The following is a 27,545-nucleotide window of genomic DNA, read 5'->3' as shown; positions in this document are numbered from 1 at the left end:
TTTAGTTGAGATCAAAAACTATTTAGTTGAAAGTATATTGGTGCTTTTAGAAGTCTAACAAATCAAATTTGAAGAAGTAAAACCCAACGATGGTGCAAACTATAATTTTTATTACCTAATTTGATTATATTTAGGTATTTCGCTTGTTTCTAGCTTTACCGTTAGAGTAGATCATTTGTTCACATAATTGAAGGTGTGTGGATTTTTTTTGACATCAAGTGTGTGGGATTCTTACATAAACCAAACAGAGAAATTGCATAATCTCACAAATCATTTCACAGTATTTATTTATACACCACCGTATAAATTCGTTTAAATAATTTTTTTTAATTATTGTATTCCCCATATGTAACAAATAATCATATTTTAAAATTCTCGATTGTCTTGACTCTTGAGACCACTGGTTATATTTTGAAACAAAATTAAATTTCTTTATATCATAAGCAATTAGAAATTCTTATAATTCCATAATAGTGAAATTTTTGATTTTTCTAAGAGTTTATGATGCCGTATTTGTAAACCAAGAACCAAATATAGTAATTAATTAAAGGGTCCCTTAATTAATATTATAAATTTAGAGTACATTAATCTCTCCTTCTGTATTTTCTAAGTATCACCCTTGTTTTTTGTACGATAAAAAGTTTGACAAGTCTTTTTTTTTACACGACAAGTCTATAAAAACAAGTTGTACAATAAACTATAAAAACAAGTTACACAAAAAGAAATTGAAAAAGAAGGAATCTCAGTAAATGCCAATAAATACAAAAAGGCCTATTCGAACATTCTCATTCTCCTCCCAAATAACATACAAGAGACCCAAGAACAAAGAAAGCATGGATCATGATGACGTGCCTCCACCACCATCATCATCCATAATGAACAATGGTTCCATGAACGGTGGAGGAGGAGGAAATCAAGAAATGATGATGATGCACATGACTTTCTATTGGGGCAAGAACACGGAGGTTCTCTTCTCCGGCTGGCCGGGAACAAGCTCCGGCATGTATGCTCTTTGTCTCATATTTGTCTTTTTCCTAGCCTTTCTCACCGAATGGCTTGGTCAATTCTCTTTCCTCCGTGGGACCACCGAAGATTCAGCTAATGCCGCCTCCGGACTCGTCCAAACAGTCGTGTACACCCTCCGTACCGGCATCGCTTATCTAGTCATGCTCGCCGTCATGTCATTCAACGCTGGCGTGTTTATCGCCGCCCTAGCCGGTTATGGCATCGGTTTCATGTTGCTCGGAAGCCGAACTTTCCGGAATCCCTCCGGTAACAGGGAAACTTACGAGATTCCTCCCTCAGTAATTTGTGCTTGTTGATTGTGATATATGCATAAATTGATCCATACGTGTATTTCTAACTAGAGATGTAGGCATTGTAGTTTTCTTGGATTGTTTGTCACAAAACTTTTGTGGGTTGTTCTTGAGGTTCATGTATGTGTTACTAGTGTGAGGAGGAATTTTTTTTTTCCCTTGCGATTTTTTTGTTTTCTTCAGGTTAATATGATTATTGGTGAAAGCTGGATATATCAATCTGTAGAGAATCCTTCCATCTTCGTAATAATGTGACATATCATTTTATGGTTCTTAGGGCATGATGCTACAAAGTCAGGGTATGAGAGAAAACGCTGGCCTATTAATCCGTACATTAATTAGTGAGAAATACTATAGCACAGTACCTAGTAAAACAGTTTGGCTTTTAAAATAGCACATAAAAGGGAAAATCTCCAAAAATTATCAAATACTTAAAAAAAAAAAATTATATGTTCTATTTGTATTTGGGTTTAGTCATTATTTATTTAGTATTTAAAAATTAGAATTTTGATTCAGGAGTTAGAGTAATTTAGTCGTTTCTTTGTTAAATTAGGGTTAGTTTAGAAATTTTGATAAGCTTTTTAAAAATAATATTTTAAAATTTAACCTTAATAAATAGCCGTATATTTTAAAAAATATTAGAAAAACAATTAAACTATTCAATGGGTATATAAACATAATTGTTTTCATGAATTAAAAGTTACGAGTATTTGTTTCTCGGCTTGAATGGACGGCCCTGAGATTTTAGAGGCTTGTGGATGTGTCTATGCAAATTTTTTTTTTTACAAATTTGGGGGTCTAAATTTTGTTTTTAAGGGCTATTTGTATATAATTTTTTTCAAAAATTTTAGAGGCCTGTTGCGAATGTTTCACCTAGCATGGTCCGGTCCTGATCAGTCTTCGATTTTCTTAAGGGATGAAGAAACTTTGTTTTCATCAGCTGCATTCACTTTGCTACTCTCTAGCTCTGTATCCACTGAATCAAGAACACTCAACAAAGATTTTGCCACAGTCGAATACATACGCCTCAAGAGAATAGATAATGTAATACGATTTAACAGGCAGGTTTACTCGAAATCTTCAGGAAGCTCATAGTCGTAGCTGTCATGGCGGTCATATCGATTGTTTTCTTCCTGGATTCCTATTGAGGATACCTTCTTTTTACTCTTACAAATTGCTTGGTCAATGGAATTGATCACGTCGCAGGACGTCCCTCAGTAAAGATTTCAGTAATTTTTAAGTGTTTATTTTTATATAATTTTTCAAAAACAAATTAGGGCCATAAGCCAATGCTTGACTGGCCTATGCTCAGGATCGGCCATGTCTCGGCCTCAGGTCCACAATGGCCTTGAGTATTGAGTTGGGAAAGTGAGGCCCTCTCTTCTTCTTTGCTTAGCTAAGTTGTGGAATTGGATGATGATTTCCTTTTCAGTGCTCCCATGGCTGTCTGCTTTTTCTTCTGAGTGAGATTGGGAGAGGCACATTCGTAGGGTTTCTCACGCTCTTAAATACTCAATCAAATAGAGTCTGATTGGTTTAAACTAAAACCTTAATTACAAGCTCTTTAGCCTCTTTTAGCCAATACCTCATCTCTCAGTAACTTCATTATTTTTCTGGAATGCTCCATATGGAAACAGTTGTCCATCTCTTTTTTGAGTGTCCTTATTCAAAACAGAGGAGTTCTCAAGGAACATTAGACAGAGGGTTGGACGGAGATAGTGAGGTTTATCACTGACTCAGGTCGGAATAAGCTTCAGCTATTTACAACCCGATATATGTTTTAAGCGGCTGTTCATAACATTTGGAGAGAGAGAAATAGGAAAAGACATGGAAAAAAGGAGTCTCCACCAACTCTTTTGGCAAGCATGATTGATAAAACTGTGAGAAACAAGTTCTCTATTGGTTTGGAACCAAACAAAGCTAAAAAAGGTTGAAGTTTGAAGATAAAGAAGAGATTAGTTTAACTCTTTGAAGAAATTTTGTATAGAGAATAAGAAAGCAAGCAAACTGATATAAAAAGATTTTTTTTGAATTAATTTAACAATCAATTCAAATAATAATAATAATAATAATTGTTTGAACAACATATTTAGACTACATTTATGACTTTTTCACTTAATTATGATACTAAATGACCATCAAGAGTCACCCTGACAAAGATTTAGTTTCATCTTCCTTGCTCCGGTCTCAATAAACCTCCATCACCAAACTTAGACTTTGCTTCATGTTTAACAGGAATGAGGAAGTCTTGTTGGTAAATTTCGAGCGTCTGGTTACAAATTTCACACAGTTGACGTTTCGTTACATGGAACTCTAGCCACCAATCTTTCTCCCCATCACATGGTATCTTCACATTAGTCATGCGCGAGCCAAGATATATAGCAGCCGCAGCGATCTGACTCGGCCTGAACTGCAAACAAAGCGACGACCTTAAACCGTCGTTGAGGAAATTCCACGCAGCCTGAAACAATCTCTTAGCGTCCATCTCGACCTTAACCCATCTCCTAACCCAATCCAGAGCCGGTTCATAAGGGTGTTCGATTTCGAGATCAAACCTTAACGTAGAGAGCACAAACTTCTCACCGGTTAGCACAGCCCCCTTCAATCTCGCGCACACCTCTGTCGTTGGTTCCTTGCCATGTAAAACCCTGTAACCCTTGGCGATGACGTCATCCACCGGTCTCGGAGACCCTTCGACTTTTCCAGCGATAAACATACATATGATGCTGATTGTTTTGGGGTCGTTCTTCGCCAGAGATTGGAGAGTGAAGAATCTTTGACATAAGACTATCGATGTAGCTATGGATCTCTGAGGATTGTTGAGTCTCTGGCCAAGCTCCTGGAGGAAAGTAGAGTAAGACCAACGTTGGAAACTCTCTTGCTTTGAGTCGATACCGTCTACTCTCGATGGGGACTTTACTTCTATCTCTTCTCTTGTCTTATACCAACTTGTTTCTCCCATTGTTTAACCTCTTGCTTCTTTTTTTTTTCTTTTAAGAATCCCGATATCGCCTGATTGATTATTATCAGAATTTGAAGATCGTATGTAAAGTAGCAAGATGATTATAACTGATGCTAACGAGGATAGCGGAGGATTTAAATAACTATATTGTAGGACAGGGTATAAACTGAATTCTTCCTCAATTTAAATACCCAAAATATAGGAAAATCTAGTCAAGTTTTTAATAGATGGATTTAAAGTCAATTCCGTTTTCCTTAAATGTTTATACATTACCAAATAAAAATGTTCTTCCTTAATTTTGACTAAGAACAATTTGCCAAAAAATTATTCAATTCTGAATATGAAGATTTTGTCAATTCTTTTGATTTATTTTATTACTATTTTGACCTATGAGGAGTGCAAAATAAGTGAACCAAATCTTATATATTGTTAATGAATCTTGAATGGTTTATCAAAATAATTATTTGAGATTTAGTTCTTTTTGAATACTCTTTGTCAATATATAATTAGATTTTCCTTTTTTCAAGATTGCATTTTCTGTTTAATTAGTACTCTTCTTTATTGATTAATACTATAATAGCTCTAAAATCATAATAATTACAAGGGGGACCTGTGGTCCACTATTAAGAGTAACATTTAGTGATCATATATATGTTCGAAATTATTTTTTGAATTTTTTTAGAGTTTTATATGATTTTACAAAAAAAATAAAAAAATCTTTTTTTTGCAAAAAGTTCATTTTAAAAATGAAAAAAAAAACTTTTTAATTTCAAGATTGTTTTTTCCAAAATTCGATTTTAAAATTTTTTCTAGTTTTTCTAATTTTTATTTATGCTTCCTTTTTTATTTCTTATTAATTGCTTATATTAACTAAGTAAACAACAACAAATTAAAAAAAAAACAAAAACAAAAAAACTAACACGTCACCTTATTTACAGGTTAAAATGTCACATTTTGGACTCGTTCCTCTCTAAGAATTTCCCAACTTATTTTTCTACAACCAGAAACAATACATGAAACCCAACCATTACATTGTATATATATAATAAACACCATATACTTTCGAAAGCTGACAACTCTTAAACTCAAAAAACGTGTCTGCGTTTTCTTGTGTGTTCAGTGCACAAAGTGTGTGCACAAAAATGTACATCAGTGTGTTATGTATATTGTTCCATTTTTGGATTCTGGAATAAAAAGATTTAATGATACTAAGGAAAATTATACAAAGTAGACTGTGACATGAAACATGCCCCTTTTTGTGTGTTCATATACATTTCTAGCTAGTCCTAAAGGATTACTTACATTAATAAAAAAGTCTTAGTAATCATTTCCTCAAATTTTTGTAATGTGTAATGTTCAAAAAAGATTGTAATGTGTTTCTTGTTTTGTGTGAATTTTTTTTTTCGTGACTGCAAGTCTTATTTTTAGTTAGAATTGTTTGGAAATTAATTCATTAAGCAATGAAACATCATTGATAGCACATATGCTAGTTATAATTTGCATGGTTACGTCCTTTTCCTTTTGGTTGATGACTCATTACAGTATACTTAACAATGAGTTGATTGTTCGTGATGGTAATGTTACGGTTACTATTAGGACATGTAAACTTTCTTTAAAGCTTTAGGGGTCAAAAATTTCAAAAAGAATGAAGTTTGGCCATATTGAATAATACTCCCTCACATGTAAGAGCATTATTAACGAGGAATTCTTAGGGTAGGGTTCTTATCGGAATATGAGAAATTGTCTTTTAAATTTTAACTAAAAAAACTAAGAAAGAGATCATTAGTCTCATATCATGGTATCAATGTCATCACTAAACTAGTTTTTATCTGAAGTGTGGGATTATAGATCACTATCATAACACTATCATTTTAAAATATAGGAGAATGTTTGCTCACTCCTAGCAAAGATGGTTATTTTCACTCGTGTTAGATAGAATTAGAGTTAGAGTTAATACACTAAATTGGTCAGTTTGTAAGACGAACTAACTTATCTATTAGTAAACATCAAAAACTCCTTTTAGCATTCATCTTAGATAAGCATGATGCAGTTAAACACGTACATATGTTCCATCTTTCTTTTTCTTTGAACAACATACACATGTGTTAAGTATGTAAAGGTTGTATATACAGTGCTTGAATTTTTAATAGTTTTAATATAATAAATTTATAAATAAGAATATATGGAGAAAATTTGATCATTTAATTATTTTAAAATTTTGAACACTCAATTAACATTGATTGGATTTTGTTTTAGTTAATTAAATAAATCGTCTATTGGGTCAAAAACTCAGAAAAAAAAAAAGACATTATAATATGATGAGCTTACCACAATATATTCAAACAGAAACGAGGAGTTCCTCATTGAAAAAAAACTTCTCAACTTATTTTTCTACAACAAAACAAGGATCAATAAAAATACATGAAATCAAACGCAGTGTAGTACACAATGAACACCATATAATTTCAAAAACTGACAAACTCGTAAACTCAGAGACATGTTTTTCAGTTTTTGGGGACGTTAAGCCTTAGACGGAAATCTTCTTCCATGAGAGGAAGTCCTTCTCTGAGCTTCACCTTTGGCTCCCAACCCAACACTTCTTTGGCCTTGCTTATGTCTGGTTTCCTCTGTCTTGGATCGTCCGGTGTGTTCTCCACCATCTTTATCTCTATGCTCGGGTTAATCAGCTGCATGCGTTTAAATATATATCATTAAGAACCAAACAACACGAACTAAAACTCGAGATCCATCATATCCTTTAGACAAAACTGATTCTAACCTCCTTAACCGTCTCAGCCAGTTCCACCATTGTGAACTCACCTAAGAAACACAGAGAGATTCAGAGACACAAGCCTAAACAATGAGATAGATACGATCCCTCCATAGTGTTCTTTAAGGAGTACCTGGGTTACCGATGTTGATAGGGCCAGTATCATCTCCTTCCATGAGACGGATAAGTCCATCCACCATGTCTGATACATAACAGAAACTGCGAGTCTGTGTCCCCGGTTTCTGAACTGTCAAAGCCTCACCTCGAAGCGCTTGAGCAATAAAGTTGCTCACCACACGCCCATCATCTATGTTCATCCTAGGACCATACGTGTTGAAGATTCTAGCAATGCGGATTTCTACAAAATAGCAAACGGATACAATGAGAATCGGTTAAGTGAGTTTGGTGAAGAAGAGACACAAAACTGACCAATGCCATGTTGTCTGTGGTAGTCAAACATCAACGTCTCAGCCACACGCTTGCCTTCGTCGTAGCAACTCCGAACACCAATAGGGTTGACGTTTCCCCAGTAGCTCTCTGGTTGAGGGTGGATGAGAGGATCTCCATAGACCTCCGACGTAGAGGTGAGCAGGATTCTGTTTTAAGAGACAAACACACTGTTTAAGAGATGAACAAAGAAGAAGATTTGATTAACAAATAGGGAGCTAGCAAGAACTAACCTTGCTCCAACACGCTTGGCAAGACCGAGCATGTTCAGTGTACCAATCACATTGGTCTTTATAGTCTGCAAGAAAAAAAAGATTAGATATTAGAGAGAAAAAAAAACTAATGCTTCTGATGGATGTTAAGAACATTATATATGTTTCTGCACAAACCTTGACGGGGTTGTACTTGTAGAAGATAGGAGAGGCAGGACAAGCAAGGTGATAGATCCGATCAACCTCGATTAATAAAGGCTCCGTAACATCTAACATATCAAATACCAAAAGCTAAATGGATGACGATCATGTTGACATAAAACAAGAAGATATGAGTCTTGAGTCTTATACCGTGACGAATGAGCTCAAATCTTGGGTGACCGATCCACTTCTTGAGGTTTTCTTTCGATCCAGTGAAGTAGTTATCAGCAACAATGACCTGGAGAATAATAAACTGATCAAAATATGTACGAAACATAAGAGACATGTCGGTTTTGTTGAGTGTAGACACATATACAAACCTCATTCTTCTCGTTTTCCATGAGCTTATCAACCAAGTGAGAGCCAATGAAGCCAGCTCCTCCAGAGATCAAGATCCTCATGTTAGGCTACACAAACAGCAAGAAAGTAAGCAACTTTAAACTCACATCAGAGCCAATCAGATCAAACTAATTAACCACAAGATCTGATAAATAAGACAAAAGTTATTTCATAGATCTAAGTCGCATAAACATGAGTCGATTACAAGGATCTTCATTACAATACCAAAGACATCAAGTTAAGATCCTTGTAACATAGCTGATTCGATTTTGACCAAAACTAAACTATGCAATTGACAACAAAGGACTCACACCATCAACGAATTATACAGATCAGAAAACGGATTCAAGCGTGTAACTACACTGGACGGCGACGAATCTCAAAAGGATATTCACCAAAATCGAAACTTGAAATCTAAAATCAAAGTTACAAACTTTTTCACCTGACAGAACTTGGAACTGCGGAGAGGAGAAGGCGTGGGAGGAGGCTTTGAGCTGTTGTTCTGTTTCTCACTTGTAGCCGCCATTTGCTGAGATCTCTCAATCCTTCCTGACAAAAAGATTGAGACATTTGCAAATGAGAATTACGATCAAGGAGATGGAAGAAAGATGATTATATTACTAGAAGCTTCGAGGTAAGAGGTAGAGAAACCTAAAGTCCCAAATCTTCTGATCTGATGAGAAAGAAAAGACACGGAGAGATCGTCTACTTATACTCCACACGTGTCTGAAACTAGTGAAGATTTTTTTCAGTTAAATTAAATAAAAATAAAATTCTACATATTAAAGCCATTTATGTTTGAGCAAATTGGGTCAAAACCCATGGAAAAAGCCCAAATTAAGTGTTTACCAAGAACAGTAGGAGATGGGAAAAGTTTGCGAGAGAAATATACGGTTGATGACCCAATTGCCCTCACCTCTTAATGTTTCGACTTCCCCGGGTTGAGGTACGTAGGGTTTTGTAGGTGTATGACAGAGTTATTTAGATTTTGCTTAGATTATGTTTAGATATTGTGTAGATATTAGAAGATATTATTAGATTGCATCGGTAAAGAAAACTGAAACAGTGGGAGTGCTGATAACTTACCGTCCACACAAATTCTGACGCAACCGGCGCATGCCAAAAACGAATCGACCAAAAGATTTTCGTCCTCTACTTATAGAAAATGTGTAAATATAGGTTTGTATAGTCTTCCACCTTTGGGACCTCTATAAAACGGAAGAGACGGTTTCAGCTTTTGGAAGTAAAACACAGAGAGAAAGTGGAGTTCAATCAGAAAGCCGTTTAAGATATTCAGCGAATCTTGGTCGAGCTAAGAGACTTTCCCAACTGTAAGTCTTCATGAAACCTTTAATCCCCTAAACGATTCCGTTGTAAACCCTATTGCATTTAAGATGTCGATTCTGTATTTCCCTCACAATAAATACGATTGTCGGAGCATTTAAAGTGGCTCGTTCTAAAATGTCATTGTTAGAAGATTACTCTTTTAATTTGTGTTCTATTAAACCTAATTTTGTATGAGTCTTGTTGAATTTTTTCTTGGTTATATACGTAAAACGTTTTTCGGTAGAGACTAACTTATTGATTAACCGCAGCAGATGGGGAGACTGTTTCGTGTGTTTCGTGGAGATTGGAAGAAAAACCAAAGGGACCACTGGCATTTCCTCCCTTCACCCACCGATTTTGGGTGGACTATGTACGTGGAGGAAGCAGAGAATTACGAAGTCGTTGAAGGCGCCATCAGGGAGCAGTATGGTGTAGGTGAGACAACCCCGGTGGTTATCACCTATGGGATGCCTGAATGGATGGTTTTCCCTAGTGGAAACATACCCCCACTGGCGATATCGACATCTCATGATCTTCGCTCTCTGTTAACGGAGAGGCCATGGCTGACTGAGGTTACTTTACTGGCTACCCTTGGAGCGAGGAGCGTGGCGGAGTACAACTTCCTCCGGCGTTCAAACTTCACTATAGGTGCAACAACCTATGTAGTTAACGGTGCTCAGGATGAAAGAGAAAGAGCCATATTTGAGGGTGCCTATCTCACTCCCCTTCGTACTTTGTGTAGTAGAAACGTTAAGCTTTAACCTTATGATTAACGTCATAAATTGATTACAGGTTTGATTTATGGACAACGCCTTGAAACAAGTGAGAGAGTGATGAGGGAGATATTTGGAGAGGAGGAGATGCAACTTCTCTACCGAGTTGCACTAGAGATGGCTCATGTTGACAGGGATGGGGGTTTCAATGCAATAAGTGGCGTTGGCCAGGGGATTGACGTTATACACATTGATGATGATGAGGACATGGCGGATGTTGCTAACGTGGGAGGGAATACTCCTGAAGCTGTTGCCGCTGTTGGTAAGATGATTTTAGAACTGATCCTTGTCTTCATATTGAAGAAACTGAAACTGATTTCTGGAGAGCAAATGTATATTAAAATGATCTTCGGTTTTGTTGATGAATAGGAGGCCTCAATACTCTTTCTCCGATAGGTCGCCAGCAGGTTCCAATCAATGCTTCCCAAGCACCATCTGTTCTCTGGGACGTGGGGTTAGACTTAGTCAACTATCCAGCTTTCATAAACACGAGAAGATGTGGTGATCCCGACCCAAATGAAATTGATTTCTGGAGAGGTTTAATGGAAGAAGAGGCTAGAGCAACTGCGGGAGTGGGCGTCAATGGTGAAGATGGTGAAGGTGGTGCTACCGGAGTGAAACTACCCACTGTAGAGGCTGAGAGGGCCAATGTCGAAGGAGCCTCTTCTACAGGGTCCACTGCAATTGTTTGTTCTCAATATGGTGGCAGAGCTTCCGCTCCAGTTAAGGACGTGGGAGAAGTTACCTCAAAGAGTTACGGTGGGGAAGAAAATGTTGGAGCTACTAAAAAGAATGAAAGTTAGATTTTAAATAAGTGACAAATAATTTGTGCTTTATCACTTGCAATGTCTTTAATCAGTTACAAACGAATGACTCTTTCATTGTTTTTCTTCTATGCAGCTTCTGTTGTGGATGTGACCATACAACTTAGCGACTCTCTCCCCAACGTCTCCTCGGCATCTGCTTCTCCTTTACCGAGTCTCTCTCTCCCAACTGATCCAGTCTCGGGAGATCCGACAGAGGCACCGCCGAAGATGAAAACTGAGAAGGCCGTGCAGACTTCATCTGAAGGTAGCGACACTGAGGGTGGGTGATCATAAGTTTGGGTTGGGATGGTGAAACACTTATGTAATATATTAATGTTTATGTTTTCTGTTAAGGGGGGTTTGTTTTTTGGGAAAACGGTTAACATAAAGTTTGACCAGGAAGGATGTTTCCGTTAGGTTAAACTTTTGTGTAACCGTTTACGTTTGAGTGTTAAGAGAGTATGTGAAGCAGATCTTTATGATCATGCAAGGGAAATTAAGTACACGGTTAGTTGTGGGTTGGCAAAGGTGGTCTGTTTTTGTTTGCTGAAACTACAATGTAACCGTTTCACTATTAATGGAAAAACATATCTTCTGTAATCAGTGTTTGCTATGTCTTGGTCACTATATTTGAGTTAATTGCATACCTTTCTTATGTTATACTTGAAAAAGTAGAACCGATTTCGCTTAAAGTGAAGGAAGTTTATAACAATTTAACGAAACTGTTAATGCAAGATTTTATGTATGGGATCTTATGCCCCCAAAACCATGTTTTCGTCTTCATCATAGTCTATGTAGTAAAAAAGGGTCTTCATTATTGGGTTTGACGTAGCACATTATATATCTCAAGTGTAACTTTTAATTGAAAAAATATGGACATTTTGCAGGCGAGATGGGTGATAATGTGCTTCAACTGGCCGTTGGAATGATGTTTCGGAATAAAGATGGTTTCAAGCAACATATGGCGTTGTATGCAATTGAGAATAAGTTTTGCTTCAGAAGTCCAAAATCCGACCAGTCGTTGGTGATCCTAGTGTGTCAAGGGACCGGTTGCCCTTGGCGTGTTTATGCAGCCCGGTTGAAAGATTGCGAGGTTTTTGAAATAAGGAAGGTTTGCAGCTATCATTGCTGTTCCATAAACGACCGCGCGGGTTACCAAAATCAAGCGACGGCTTGCGTTGTTGGAGAGCTTATGAAGACCAAATTTGTGGGAACCGGCGGAGGCCCAAAACCAAGGGAAATAAGACGTATGATGCGTGGGGACCATAACGTCAATATCTCCTACTGGAAAGCATGGAGATCCCGTGACTTGGCTGTTGATAACGGGCAAGGGACGTGCAATGCTTCATACGTTCAGCTCCCGTACTATCTAAACGAACTTGTCACCGCTAATCCTGGGACGGTGGCGGATTTACACACTGAAAGCAATGATCAGGGAGGGGAGCGTTTCAAGTACATGTTCGTGGCTATGGGGGCCTGCGTAAGAGGATATCAGTTCATGCGAAAAGTAGTCGTCGTGGACGGGACACACTTGAAAGGCAAGTACGCAGGTTGTTTGCTTACGGCATCCGCCCAAGATGGTAATTACCAGATTTACCCGTTGGCCTTTGCAATTGTTGATAGTGAAAACGACATGTCCTGGGAGTGGTTTTTCAAGAAACTATCCACTTTTGTGACCAACGAACCCAGCCTGGTGGTGGTCTCCGATAGGCATCCCTCTATATTCAAGGGAGTTAGCAAGGTACGTTATATGTAACGTTTTGTACAATTTTATAAAGAGCTAATTTACAATTTAGCCGTTTATGTAACCCCCTTACCAAGCTATATATGTAGTTGTGATTTACAAGATAACTTGGCTGACCAAAAATTTCTATCGCAGGTTTTTCCTAGCGCCGGCCATTGTGTTTGCGTTGTCCACCTTAAGAGGAACATTAGGTCCAACTTTAAAGGTAGCCACTTGGGATATCTTGTTGCAAAAGCAGCACGGGCCTATCGCTTGCAAGATTTCTACAAAACGTTCAATGAGATTAAACTTATGGACCCGGCATGTGCGGCTTACCTAGTCGACCTAGGCTTCCACCACTGGGCTCGCTCCCATTTTGATGGCAACCGTTACAACATCATGACAAGCAATTTAGCCGAGTCTTGGAATTCTGTCCTGCTTGAGGCCAGGGAATTTCCAATAATCCCGTTGGTGGATTTCATTAGAGGTAAACTAATGAGTTGGTTTGCCACAAGGCGTGATGCAGCAAATAAAAATTCGGACATTCTGACTCCCCGAGTTCTTCGAATTGTGACAAGGAACTTCGAGTTAACCGGCGGGTATGAGGTAAAAGAAATAGCTGAGAAAGAGTATGAAGTACGAAACAAGATGGGAAGTAGCTTCCATGTAAACATTGGTACTCTCAGTTGCAGTTGTTTTGAGTTTCAGATGCTGTCAATCCCATGTTCACACGCGATTTCGGCTGCATTGAGAGCCAATGTTGAAGTTGACACACTTGTTACAGAAGCTTACAAGGTTGCCTTTCTCAGGCGTGCGTATGAAGGAAGTATAGCTCCGGTCACAGATTATACAACCCTCTCGGACTTGCCAACTGCTTTCTCCTCACTTCGATTATCACCACCTGCTACTCGTCGCCCACCTGGAAGGCCCAAGAAGCTGCGTTACTTCTCTCGGGGAGAGAAACTGGTACATATTATATTCTTGAACTTTATATAAGTTAACAAGTAGAGGACTAGAGATTGAAATTTGAAACGGTTTATTTACCTTGCACGTTTCGATGTCTAATAGGTGAAGAGCTTTCGTAGGAGAATTGCATGCAGCCGTTGTAAGGCGCTTGGACACAACAAAGCGACTTGCAAAAACGCGATATAAGATTATCTGTGACGTAATGTAATGGAGGGGAAGCTTAACGCGAAGGTTGAATTGTATGGAAAGAAGGTGAGGCGATGGATGGACAAAGAAAGAGATGGTTTATGTAAAATAGGAGTAATGTCTGTCCATTTTGGGTACGTAGGGGATTTGGATATAGCGTTTTGTTATGAGAAATAAAAGTTTCTCCCTCATTTATTAACCGTCTAGTTAATATCCACTATACGTTATTTATCGACTTAGCAGTTATATGCACAATAGGAAGTCTGTTCCGTACCATATATATTTGCAACCGTACTATGTGTCAAAATATGGCATGATGATTATATCTCCGTTTACATCTAACTTGGGTTCACCTAAAATATTTCCTAAAAAGTCAGCTTTCGCTAAATTTGGTGCTACCCAAAGCCTAACCCCTTATCAAATGAGAAGTGCTCAAAAATATTAATCATTAAACTCTATGACGCTTGACATCTACATAATGATGGACAGATATACAAAAAACTCAAAGAAGGAATACGCAGCTAATACATTGGACTCGCTAACATTTAAAACATAAGTATACAAAATCCATTATCCGCCTATTAGGTATAAGAAGACTTAAGTTGAGAGGGTCCACGAAAACATAGGGAAACCATAAACTATAATCCCTAATCCCTACACCCTAATATTAAACTCTAAACCATAAACCCCAAACCCTAAACCCTTCTTTTTTTTTCAGTAAACCTAAACCCAAACCTTGAAACAAAACAGCATACTACCAGACACGAATTAACGGAACATACTAAAGTAAAATGCATCCAATACAATGGATATATCGCTAACATTGCAAAACATAAGGATATGAAATCAAATATCTGGCTAGTTCTCTTTTTATACATGTAAACTTCGTAGTAGCTTGATAATTATATGACTCAGTGAGCATGTTCATTCTAAGCCGTAAACCTTTAACTTAAACAATAAACCCTAAACCGTAAATCCTAAACCCCAAACCCATACCAATACACCCTAAAACGGAAACCCTTAACCGTGAAAAAATAAACCCTAAACCCACAAAATAAACCCTAAACCGTAAACCCTAAACCCTTTCCTTTTTTTAGTAAACCTAAACCCTAAACCCGAACCCTAAAAACTAAACCAAAAGCCTAAACCCTAAACCTAAACCCTAAACCTGAACCCTAAAAACTAAACCTAAACCCTAAACCCGAATCCTAAACCCTTAACCCTAGACCCCAAACCCCAAACCCATAACAATAAACCCTAAACACTTAACATTTAACCCAAACACTAAACCCTAACCACTACACCTTTCTTCAGTAAACCTAAACCCTAAACCCAAAACCCTAAAGTCTAAAGCCTAGACCGTTACCCCTAATCCCTAAACCCTTCCCCTTTTTTTAGTAAACCTAAACCCAAACACTGAAAACTAAACAGAATACTACCACCCACGAATTAACGGAACATACTAAAGTTAAAAATTTATATAGCCAACCCTTACTGAAAAGGTTACCACAACGATTATCCATCCCAACTTACACCGGTAAAATGCATCCAATACAATGGATATATTGCTAACATTGCAAAACATAAGGATATGAAATCAAATATCTAGCTAGTTCTCTTTTTATACATGTAAACTTCGTAGTAGCTTGATAATTCCATGAATCAGTGAGCATGTTCATTCTAAGCCGTAAACCTTTAACTTAAACAATAAACCCTAAACCGTAAATCCTAAACCCCAAACCCATACCAATACACCCTAAACCGGAAACCCTTAACCGTGAAAAAATAAACCCTAAACCCACAAAATAAACCCTAAACCCTAAACCATAAACCCTAAACCCTTCCCTTTTTTTAGTAAACCTAAACCCTAAACCCGAACCCTAAAAACTAAACCAAAAGCCTAAACCCTAAACCTAAACCCTAAACCCGAACCCTAAAAACTAAACCTAAACCCTAAACCCGAATCCTAAACCCTTAACCCTAGACCCCAAACCCCAAACCCATAACAATAAACCCTAAACACTTAACATTTAACCCAAACACTAAACCCTAACCACTACACCTTTCTTCAGTAAACCTAAACCCTAAACCCAAAACCCTAAAGTCTAAAGCCTAGACCGTTACCCCTAATCCCTAAACCCTTCCCCTTTTTTTAGTAAACCTAAACCCAAACACTGAAAACTAAACAGAATACTACCACCCACGAATTAACGGAACATACTAAAGTTAAAAATTTATATAGCCAACCCTTACTGAAAAGGTTACCACAACGATTATCCATCCCGACTTACACCGGTAAAATGCATCCAATACAATGGATATATCGCTAACATTGCAAAACATAAGGCTATGAAATCAAATATCTGGCTAGTTCTCTTTTTATACATGTAAACTTCGTAGTAGCTTGATAATTCCATGACTCAGTGAGCATGTTCATTCTAAGCCGTAAACCTTTAACTTAAACAATAAACCCTAAACCGTAAATCCTAAACCCCAAACCCATACCAATACACCCTAAACCGGAAACCCTTAACCGTGAAAAAATAAACCCTAAACCCACAAAATAAAACCTAAACCCAAACACTGAAAACTAAACAGAATACTACCACCCACGAATTAACGGAACATACTAACGTTAAAAAATTATATAGCCAACCCTTACTGAAAACGTTACCACAACGATTATCCATCCCGACTTACACCGGTGAAAATGCATCCAATACAATGGATATATCGCTAATATTGCAAAACATAAGGATATGAAATCAAATATCTGGCTAGTTCTCTTTTTATACATGTAAACTTCGTAGTAGCTTGATAATTCCATGACTCAGTGAGCATGTTCATTCTAAGCCGTAAACCTTTAACTTAAACAATAAACCCTAAACCATAAACCCTAAACCCTAAACCCCAAACCCATACCAATAAACCCTAAACCCAAAAAATAAACCCTAAACCCGAACCCCGTAATGATTAATTAGTAAACCCGTAAACCCAAACAGTAAGCAGTAAACAGTAAACCCAAATAACGTACTAGCAACGTACCTTCATGGACGATGGATCATTATATCTTGCTAACATGTACAAACTTATCGCTAGAAGGTAGAGTACACGGTTAGTGGATATTTTGGACGTCCAATTGTTTTAAATTTACATTTAAATAAACTGTTATCTAGATCCGATAAGTAAGCAGATAACAGGCTCTTGGATGAATTCTCACCCAGTGCTATCCGTTTATGTAACTTTATCATTTACATTACCTTAATTGGTCGTGAGTATTTGTTAAATTGATAAGGCACATATGTTGCTGCATTTACTGAAGCACAATATATTAAACATTGATAACATATGTGTTCCAAAATAATACAACAACAAGACGCCCGGATCGAAAGATAAAGGTCAGGTTCACCAGCACACTGGCATTAGGGTTGAAATAAGAGCAATAAAGCAGGGACCGAAAATAAACATACGCAGCTAGATAAAAGGATTCAGTAGATAGAAGAGAGAACCCGATTATTTCTTAGACATGGTTATGATGATGGCCGTTGCGGCAAGAAACCCTCCCCAGGAAATCAGAAGCACTTGTTGTAACATTCGCTCTCTCTCTCTCGCCTTCAATGCCTCTGCCTCTAGAAATTGGGTTTCTCCAGACACCTCCTTCCCTGCCTGAGTAATTTCGAAATTATCGCCGGACACCGTCTGATGTGGAGGCTTCTGCTGCTTCAGAAGCCTAATCTGGGCTTTCAGTTTTTTTATTTCACCTCGCTGTTGCTGGATCTCATCTCGAGCCTCGAGCAGACTAATCATCTGCCAACCATGGGGGTCCTCTTTGTCGAACCAAGAGGTGAAACCGTGAACGGCGCACCTGAAAAAGCGTCTCCCCGGATTTTCGTCTGTCCAGGCTTTCAGCAGATTAGTCGATCTGCCACAGCGGCAAGGTGGCCCGTTTGAGCCGTTGTTGTCGTTGTTGGGGAAAGATGATGAATCTCCTCGAGAGGCATGTGATGACTGCATGTTGACAGAAAGAGGCGACAAGAGACTATGGAAATAGATTTCAGGTTTACAACTAGGGTTAGAGAATTGTAATGGTTTATATACAGGAGGCTAGATGGGGTCGTTAAACTCTTGCACGTGTTTAAAAAGTTGTTTCGTATCATAACAGTTGGTATTGCACTTAACATAAAAAAATTAGAGAAAATACAAGGAAATTTAAACGGCTAATTTAATTTTAGTTTGTATCCTCCTTTATTGGATTGTAAACATTTTAAATATCAGTGCAAGTATGGTTTTAGCCATTAAAAAATTAGAGCAGAATTTATCTTGATAATTGGAAGCGCAAGGTTTTATCATAAAAATTTTAGTTTGTATCCTCCTTTATTGGATTGTAAACATTTTAAATATCAGTGCAAGTATGGTTTTATCCATAAAAAAATTAGAGCAGAATTTATCTTGATAATTGGAAGCGCAAGGTTTTATCATAAAAATAATTGGTTCAGCAACTACAGATATCCAAATTATAAGAGCAAACGGCTCAGACGCAAACATTGTTCATCAAAGGGAAAACACGAAGCAAATATAAGACATGGGAACAAAGGTTTTGGAGGAGCAAGGGTAACAATCATTTCAGAGGGGGCCAACATTTCCTTCATACAGTGTGACGGCAAGCTTTTCCACTTCGGTGTCCAGAACATCAGCTGTTATGCATTTGCAACCATCAACCCCGGCAACAGCATGAGCTTGAATAAACAATATTGCTGAGACAGCCGAGTCTGGTAGGGAGTTATTTTGCGGTATCCATCGGGGCCTTTCAATTGCAAGGGGTTTTCCATCTTCGGATGCCCCCTGTTTTCCCAGCTGCTTCGCAAAATAAGGAAACATCTGTGCCATAGGCCTTATCTCTTTATTCATCATGTAGTCCGACCTGATAGAGATGTTGCTATCTAACACTGAAATGGCCCACGTACTCATATTGACGCATACTCCTACCCAGTACTTGTTGTCGAGATTGAACGGAAAATAATATCGATCAGCTTCTGCGAATGAAGTGTTTTGTAACCCAGCGTCTAAGACAATGTCAGGGAACCGGAAGCTCTCTTTCTTCGACACCTTCGAGAACTTGGTATATACCTTCGACATTTGAGAAACAAATTGGGAGTCGAGAAAGGCACATGTACTCTGATGGTTGGGTTGTGAGTTAGACCGGAACAATCCACTAATATGGGAGATGAGGACATCAACAACCTGAAAATATAAGACAACAATTTAACCAACTTGCAACATGTCTCGCAATGTTTTGCATGAAGCTAAAAGTCAAAACAAAGGAAAACAAACCTTCGCCGACAGGGGAGTCGATCGTTCCACCATTTCATAAACCTCACTGCTGTCAAGCGACCACCTAGCAGTAGTTATCGAGCTGTTCCACAATGAAACATTCGTAACTTAGCCGGTTATTACCAACGTTGGACAGATAATTAATTTTCTACGAAGCTATTAACCATTTTACAAACTTACCAGGGTGTTTTCATTTTGTCAAGCAGAATAGAGAACTTAGCTGAGTAGTCTATGTTACCCCCTGAGGTGTTTGAGTCTGCAGCCGCTTGTCTTCCAAGGTTTAAAAACCGTTTATCGCATTCATAATTTCCTAGTAAGGACTTGGGGGGGTTTTTCTGACGTTTACTCTTCCTACAACCCAAACCAACCTCCTCCGGCTGAACCTGAATGTCATCACTTCCATCGCCTGCACCGCCCTCGTCACTGCCACCAATACATGCATTGACGACTTTGTCTAAAACCCCGCGCTCCTCCTGTGTTAATCCTAAAGAGAAACTCGGCTTTGGAAACAACAACGCCGGGTCCAGACTCTGATCAATATTTAGACGACATTTAGTTACAGTTGTTGTTCGTCGGTTTAGCAATTTGGGAATATATGTGTTAAGTAAGAAATGCATACCGAGTCAGACACAACATCCCCAATGATCTTCTCAATGTGCTCTTCCCCGGATCCACAATGGGGTGATAGGCCTGCTGCGGCGACAAAACCTTCTCTTCTATTCCCTACCTAGAACAAAAGTCATCTCACTATCTTTTATGACGAATGAATTTCACATTGATATCAATATTTTAGTGAATTAAACTAACTATTTTGGTTGTCTCAGCGATATCTACAGACGAACAGACGGCCTGATGAACGTCACTGTCGTCTCTTTGTGCAAACCCCTGGACAAAAAATCCGGCTTGTATTTGCGTTACATATGCAATACATATAATACACGGCTATTCGGATAAATAAACATCCAACTTAATACTTACATCAACTTGAGGAGAGGTTAAATGGTTAATAGGTCGAACTGTTTTTCCAACGAGGGTGGAAAAATCAATATCCGTCTGTGTCGCAGCATTCGCAGTACAGGCTGTTGGGGTTGCTCCTGCATGGGATCCTTCAGCTCCAAAAATAGGGTGTCTCGCTGAACCTTGGCTCAACAATGCGATGTTCTCACTGCACTCTTCTACCTTACTCAGCATTTCCTTGAGGTCAGAGAGGACTTGGGTTTCCAACGAACGGGTTGATTCACGTAATGTGACAAGCTGACTGTTGACGCGACTGAAGTCGTCCTTAACACTATCCTTCACCACAACAGCAACAACTTCTATATCAATACCATCAGGTATTGTGGAACAAGAGCTATGCTTTCTTTTACTAGTTTTCCTGTTCAAGGATTCGGCTTTAGTCTCTTCACGCAGCCTAATAACGTCCAATTTGGTTACACCTCCCGTGAAGCTTGAATGGGTAAATTGATAACCCTGCTCAATCAGATTCAACAAATTATCTACTGATGCATCCTCTTCATCGTCGGACCACTGAAACTCTAGGTCCTCGTTTACTCCTAATACCCCACTCGAGATTATCGAACGCACAATGGCCTGGCCGTAGTGATTTTCAATACAAACAAACGTGTTTAGTTACTGAGGCAGGGGGTGCAATTTTCGAGGTTAAACCAATTTTAAATCAAATACATACCTTCCCAGCAGCATCTATATCACGCGCATGTCCAGGGCTGATACTTTTCTTCTCCGCGTTTTCATCATCTATCATGTCTTCCTCTTCCCCAACATCATCTTCCGAACCAGATGAGCTCCTGTCTTGAACCACCTCAGTAAGTGCAGGTACGGCTTCTATCATTACTAACTGTAATGAGAGCACAAATCCTTTCAATGCAATGGTGTTTTGCGAGAGGGAAACTTCCTTCCTTTCTTTTATACTACTCATCATCATATCAAACGATACCCTCCCCCATGGATAGGCAAAAAAGTTATCAAGATCTTTTATCATCTCCGCATAATCGTGGGAGATCCTAGGAGCATGGGTCGTCGGTAGTATCACAGACGACAGCAAAGCGAGATACGCATATTTCAGACGCAACTCCGTCCCAGTCACTGTTTTCTTCTTCAGCATACGGATGACTGACGACACTGGAACCTCTTTCAGAGTCCCAAATAGTTCTCCCCAGTATGGTTTCTCTGTTATGTTCCGGTTGGCCCCTCTTTTCTTGGACCGTTTCCTGAATTTTCCACAGTTGAGCCCTGTAACTATAGCAAACTCTCGAAGAGAGAACCTAATTGGTTTTCCGGCGAACACGAACCACACCTCATGTTTCTTTGCAACCTTCAACTGTCTTGAAATGATATAGCGACCAAATCGACCAGAGAAGGATGACTTATCAGCAAGCTCTACGATTTTCCCGAAAGGAGATGCCTGTATTTTCTCTATTTCTTCGGGCTCCAGAGCGTTTAGAATTTGTCTGGTACCACACGGTTTGTGGTACGGGGTCACCCTAACACCAGTTGGTTCTTCACCAGCCTTGAATATTCTCTCTGGTATATCACACGGCGGAGCTCCCGATCTCTCCTCCATTCAAACGATTATGTTACTATCTGGAATTTTTTAGGGTTTTTGATTTGCAATTGAGATTTGTGCTTTTCGGAAAGAGATATGGAGAGATACAAGCCTACTCTGTGTATTAGATTGAGAAAATAATTGTTTCTCTGACACGAGGATATTAGCAAATTTTTGAACAGGAAATATAAGATCTTTTGGAATCCACGTAAAAGATTTCGCAATGTCCCTATCAGATTTTGGCTACTGAACAGTGGTCTTTACGTTACACTCCTATAGGGGTATGAAGGTCATAAGCAATTTCGCATCGTCTCCAAACAGTGCGATTTGGTAATCCGTTAATTACGTAATAGTTTGTTGGTGCAGACCCTAATTTCTCTTTATGTTTTATTAGAGAGAACTTCAAAAGCACGAAATAAGGGAAAATAACACCCAGATCACGACATCGTTTGACCTAACATGAATTTGACGTTGCATTATTTAATATTTTCTTTTCCTTATTTATGTCACCTTTCTTTTAAATAGTATACTACAAGAGATAATTACATCACGTGGACTCACCTTTACGTATTTATCTTTTCATCTATTTTTAGATGATTACATGACGTGGAATCATCTTTACTTTACAAATTGGTATCCATCATCTAATACATATGCAAGAGTTATTGGAAAAAACATGCTAACGATCTAAGAAATTGTAATACACCAGATAAAACTAGAATACATCAAATAAGTTTAGGAGACAACAATTGTCCAATTGAGTAACACTTACGTTTTAGTTAACACCAACCAAACTAGAGTATGACTTACGTTTTGATCAAAACAAAACTCTATTGAGTATTGAGTGAACCCTTTTTTGATCAAACTTTATTCTATTATAAATCAGGAAGAAATTGTTTCGTAGCTTTTAGTTCTACTAATACAATGTCCCATTATTCCCCTAAGAATTTAGGCTTATGCCCTTCAAATGACAATAAAGTGGACCCGTGTTTTCAACTTTAATAGGAACTCCATGCCGGTTTTTATTGGATATACCAACAAGGCGTGTGAAGACATGAGAAACTAGAAAATAAACGATGTCTTTTAAAGCACATAACGCTGGTCCTACAAGTTTGAAGGCTAGAAGCCAAAATAAAATAAAGGCCGAAATTAAATGTACGTGTTACTGGGACGTTGAACCCATGACCTCTAACAAGAGCCATTAATCTCAAGATCACCAGACTAAAGTCACATTTGGTAATTTTGTGGCCGCTAAAATATTTAATTCTGTGGTGGCCGGAAGCCCATGCTTCCCCTGCTTGTGGCCAGGGCCGGTCTCTTTACTAACTATATATCATTTTTACCTACAAGGGAGAAGTCAAGCAAGAGAAGGGGAGAAACAAGCCGGGCCGGTCATAAAATAGCACGTAGTAACCTTTGTCGTTGGCCTGTTTCAGTCTATTTCAAGAGGGAACCTGAAAAGATCAGCTCAAAAATGAAAGAATGTTCCCAACTTGGGTAAGAGGATTAAATTGCCTGCACGCATTTATGAACAGAGAGCCTAGTTGTTACATCTATCTTATGGAAACAGGTTGATGAATATACCATGCACACCTAAGCACCCATCAGGACCCAACCCAAGAGGACATAGCCCCTCACAGGTCAAACCCTGAGTCCATAACAGTTTAGCTGTTACAGCAAAACGAGTTTACAAGTCAATGTCTGTTGTAATAAGGAGTGAAGTGATCTACAAGATGGAGAGGAGCTAAATTTACGGATTCCAATGAAAATGAAAATAAATACCATACCCTAGGAGACGTATTTAGTGAAGAGCTGAATGATACTTTTTGTTATCTAAAAACATGGGAGGCCACATGCATGTATCTTATTAAAGTAAAAATAGTTAAAGCTTTTGTTTGACAACATAGATACCAGTTAAAAGAATATATTGTTGTTTGGAAACATGGATATGACTTATGCTATTAAAAAAACTAGGTAAGGAATCCACGCGATATCGCGTGTGAACTCATTTTTTATAAATAAATATATCATATTATATAAAAAATAATAATTTTATTTTCAAAAAAATTCTCATGTCAAAACGTAGAACATATGTGTTTATATTTATTTATAGATAATATCAAAAACGTAAATTCTATAATTTTAAATTACAACTAAAATACAAATACATCAATACTTATAAAATTATACATTTTTTATTATTTTAGGTACTCTAAATTTTAAATTATATCAATTTATAATAAATAAATAAAATCTCTTATTAAACATAAAAATCTTTTAAATAAAAAATGTATCGTTTACGTTAGACGGTTGTGTCGTCAACGAAAAAATACGAACGACTCATAACCTAAGAGGTACGAACACGTCGTAATCTAAGGGATACAAATATGATGTGATTCAAGAGGCATGAACTTGTTCCAAGGGGTGAACGAATGTACCTTGACCGAAGGTATGAATGTGTCATGACCGAAAAAGTGTAAATGGCGTGAACGAAAGGGTGTAAATTGAAATTGAGATCCATAAGACAAAAAAGTTTCTGGATGGGTAAAAACATGCAAAATCTAAGAAATATTAAGAAAATAATATATTCTAATTTGGATAGACTTTTTATGCTGTGGAGAAAAGGTCATACTCTTATATCACCAGCACCATGGTTGACCATAAGACAAAAAAGTTTCCGGATGGATAAAAACAAGCAAAATCTAAGAAATATTAAGAAAATGATACATTCTAATTTGGATAGACTTTTTATGTTGTCGAGAAAAGGTCATACTCTTATATCACCAGCACCATGGTTGACATTTAACATTCTCTCAGCGATGTCTCGTTCGCACTTTTTCAGTCACAATCTATTATTACCTCTTCGGTCATGATTCATTGGCACTCCTTTGGATACGATTCGTTTGCACCCTTTCATTCACGATCCATTCACGTTCTTTCAGTTACGTTCCGTTCACACTCATTTGGTCACGATCCGTTGACTCCTTTTGGTCACGACACGTTTGCACTTTTTTGTCACAACCCATTCGCAATCTTTCGGTCACGACCATTTGCACCCTTTGGCCACGACCCATTTGCAATTTTTCGGTCACGACCATTTGCAATCTTTCAAACACGACCATTTGCACCCTTTCGATCATAACCCATCTGCACGTTTTCGGTCATAACTCATTTGCACGCTTTCGGTCATAACCCATTTGTACCATTTTTGTCATGGTCAAGATCCATTCGTATCCTTTCAATCAGGATTAATATCACATCCTTTTGGTCAAGAACCGTTTGCACCCTTTCGTTTATGACAGTTCACTGCCTTTTGGTCACGATTCTTTTGTACATTTTCGGTCATAATACATTCACACCCTTTGAGTCACAATACTTTTGAACCCCTTGGAACATGATACGCTTGTACCTCTTAGATTATGACGCGTTCCTATCTCTTAAATTACAACACATTTATTCATCTCTGTTGATGATACTATATAAATATTTATAATTTTTAATCAGTGTTAATATGAAAAGTAAACGTATATGATTTTTTTTGTATTTATTAGTATTGAGATGAAAATTTATGTCTTTTTTGTTTTTACTTTACTCATATCTATATATTAATACTTCATAAATATTTGTAATTGTTTTAAATAGATTTTTTATGTTGGCCAAAAAAGATCATACTCTTATATCACTAACATCATGATTGACCTTTAGCATTCACTCAGTGATGTTTCGTTTGCACATTTTCAGTAACGATCTATTCTTACCTCTTTGGTCATGATCCATTGGCAGTGACACACATTTGGTTACGACTCGTTCGCACCCTTTCAGTCAAGACCCATTCACACTCTTTCGGTAACAAATCGTTCACAACCTTTCGGTTACGATCCGTTCACACCATTTTTTGGTCATGACCCGTTTACACTTTTTCGGTCACAACCCATTCACAACCTTTCGATCACGACCATGTGCACCCTTTGGTCACGACCTGTTTGCAATTTTTCGGTCACGATTATTTGCACCCTTTCGGTCATATCCCATTTGCACCCTTTTGGTCACGGTCAAGATCTGTTCGCACCCTTTCAGTCAAGATTAATTTCACATCCTTTCAGTCAAGATCCATTCGCACTTTTTCGTTTATGATCATTGGTAGCCTTTCGGTCACGACCGTTTTGTATATTTTCGGTCAAAATACATTCACATCCTTTCAGTCACAAAACATTCATACTCCTTTGATCATGATATGTTTGTACCTCTTGGATCACAACACGTTCATACCTCTTAGATTACGATGCGTTCATATCTCTTAAATCACAACACATTTGTACCTCTTCGTTGATGACATCATGTAAATATTTGTCATTTTTTAATCATTGTTAATATGAAAATTGTGTGTCTTAAGTTTTTTTATGAAAAGTTATTTTTATTTGTATTAAAATGAAATTTTATGTCTTTTTGTTTTTACTTTATTCATATATACGAATAGTCACATCTTTCAATTTAAAGGTGGTTATGTTGAAATGATACTTATATGAATAATCACAACTTTTCAATTTAAATAGTCATATATTTTCAAATTTAAATGTAATTATTTTGAAATGATAGAAATATGAATAGTCACAACTTTTCATTTAAATAATTACATATTTTAAAATTAAATTCTAACTAATGCACAACTCTTGAAACAAATAACGAAAAGACACAACTTTAACAAGAAATAAAATTTCTATAAAAATGCATAACTTTTCAACATTGTTTGGGTTTTTCATGTAAAGCATTTAAGAGATGTAACTTTTATGTATAAAACTTAAGAGATTCAAATTTTCATATTAATCAATACACTGATTTTTAGAAATAAAACAATTGCAAATATTTATGAAATATTAATAAATAGATATGAACAAAATAAAAATGAAAAGACATAATTTTTCATCTCAATACTAATAAATACAACTTTTCATATAAAAAATTAAGAGATGCAACTTTCATATAGATGAATAGTCACATTTTTTACAGTTTAGAAGTGGTTATTTTGAAATGATACTTATATGAATAGTCGCAACTTTTCAATTTAAATAGTCACATCTTTTCAATTTTAAGGTAGTTATTTTGAAATGATACATATATGAATAGTCACAATTTTTCATTTAAATAATTACATCTTTTTAATTTAAATACTAACTAATACACAACTCTTGAAACAAATAATGAAATGACATATCTTAATATATAATGAAAAGACACAATTTTTAACAAGAAATAAAATTCCTATAAAACACATAACTTTTCAACATTGTTTGGGTTTACTATTATTAATTGGTTTTTTCTTCGTCATTTTATTTGATTACTGAAAATTATGTTTTGAGAAAGCATGGACATTGGACTCTTTATAGATTTTCAAAAATTTGTTTGAAGAGTCACATCTTTTGAATTAAAAGGTTGTGTCTTTTTGTAATAATACTTATATGAAGAGTTATAACTTTTCAATATAAATGGTCACATTCTTTCAATATAAATAGTTATTTTTAAATAAAAAGACACAACTTTTAATTATTGAAAAGACACATCATTTCAACATAAGTGGAATTCACAATTTTTTTATTTAATTGGGATTGTTATTATTAGTAGATTGA

At 37.2% G+C, this 27,545-nt stretch overlaps 7 protein-coding genes across 10 annotated transcripts; 3 read left to right on the top strand and 4 right to left on the bottom strand.

Annotated features, from left to right (window-relative positions):
* Positions 1–718: 718 nt before the first annotated feature.
* On the top strand, positions 719–1,598 carry LOC106386827 (copper transporter 1). The gene has a single exon (XM_013826644.3). The coding sequence runs from the start codon at positions 750–752 to the stop codon at positions 1,320–1,322; it is 573 nt and encodes a 190-aa protein (XP_013682098.3). The 5' UTR covers positions 719–749; the 3' UTR covers positions 1,323–1,598.
* Positions 1,599–3,111: 1,513 nt separating this feature from the next.
* LOC106386607 (putative cyclin-T1-1) lies at positions 3,112–5,022 on the bottom strand. The gene has a single exon (XM_013826437.3). It carries the CDS (start codon positions 4,276–4,278, stop codon positions 3,484–3,486), a length of 795 nt encoding a protein of 264 aa, XP_013681891.2. The 5' UTR covers positions 4,279–5,022; the 3' UTR covers positions 3,112–3,483.
* A 1,542-nt stretch (positions 5,023–6,564) lies between these two features.
* On the bottom strand, positions 6,565–9,038 carry LOC106387121 (UDP-glucuronic acid decarboxylase 3). 4 transcript variants are annotated; one of them, XM_013826928.3, is made up of 10 exons: positions 8,899–9,038; positions 8,690–8,796; positions 8,229–8,315; positions 8,059–8,146; positions 7,885–7,976; positions 7,729–7,793; positions 7,478–7,644; positions 7,182–7,406; positions 7,058–7,098; positions 6,565–6,965 (listed from the first exon to the last, which is right to left on the bottom strand). In XM_013826928.3, exons 2-10 carry the CDS (start codon positions 8,771–8,773, stop codon positions 6,783–6,785), a joined length of 1,032 nt encoding a protein of 343 aa, XP_013682382.2. In that variant the 5' UTR covers positions 8,774–8,796; positions 8,899–9,038; the 3' UTR covers positions 6,565–6,782. The 4 variants fall into 4 exon arrangements, with proteins under 4 accessions (XP_013682382.2, XP_013682383.2, XP_048608172.1 ...); XM_013826929.3 differs by having other exon boundaries at positions 8,869–8,990; XM_048752215.1 differs by having other exon boundaries at positions 8,690–8,792; positions 8,899–8,923.
* Positions 9,039–9,411: 373 nt separating this feature from the next.
* On the top strand, positions 9,412–11,889 carry LOC125584176. Its single transcript, XM_048752214.1, has 5 exons — positions 9,412–9,578; positions 9,846–10,281; positions 10,366–10,608; positions 10,716–11,144; positions 11,247–11,889. Exons 2-5 carry the CDS (start codon positions 9,846–9,848, stop codon positions 11,438–11,440), a joined length of 1,302 nt encoding a protein of 433 aa, XP_048608171.1. The 5' UTR covers positions 9,412–9,578; the 3' UTR covers positions 11,441–11,889.
* A 155-nt stretch (positions 11,890–12,044) lies between these two features.
* Positions 12,045–14,027, top strand: LOC125582897. Its single transcript, XM_048749341.1, has 3 exons — positions 12,045–12,893; positions 13,032–13,841; positions 13,944–14,027. Exons 1-3 carry the CDS (start codon positions 12,045–12,047, stop codon positions 14,025–14,027), a joined length of 1,743 nt encoding a protein of 580 aa, XP_048605298.1.
* Positions 14,028–17,331: 3,304 nt separating this feature from the next.
* Positions 17,332–18,071, bottom strand: LOC125584175. The gene has a single exon (XM_048752213.1). It carries the CDS (start codon positions 18,039–18,041, stop codon positions 17,541–17,543), a length of 501 nt encoding a protein of 166 aa, XP_048608170.1. The 5' UTR covers positions 18,042–18,071; the 3' UTR covers positions 17,332–17,540.
* Positions 18,072–18,470: 399 nt separating this feature from the next.
* LOC125584174 lies at positions 18,471–22,095 on the bottom strand. Its single transcript, XM_048752212.1, has 7 exons — positions 21,046–22,095; positions 20,337–20,948; positions 20,166–20,243; positions 19,978–20,085; positions 19,539–19,888; positions 19,359–19,440; positions 18,471–19,268 (listed from the first exon to the last, which is right to left on the bottom strand). Exons 1-7 carry the CDS (start codon positions 21,937–21,939, stop codon positions 18,651–18,653), a joined length of 2,742 nt encoding a protein of 913 aa, XP_048608169.1. The 5' UTR covers positions 21,940–22,095; the 3' UTR covers positions 18,471–18,650.
* Positions 22,096–27,545: the final 5,450 nt, after the last annotated feature.

This window comes from Brassica napus, chromosome C3 (assembly GCF_020379485.1).
Source record: "Brassica napus cultivar Da-Ae chromosome C3, Da-Ae, whole genome shotgun sequence".
NCBI classification, from domain to species: domain Eukaryota; kingdom Viridiplantae; phylum Streptophyta; class Magnoliopsida; order Brassicales; family Brassicaceae; genus Brassica; species Brassica napus.
This window is presented reverse-complemented; position numbering and strand designations above follow the sequence as displayed.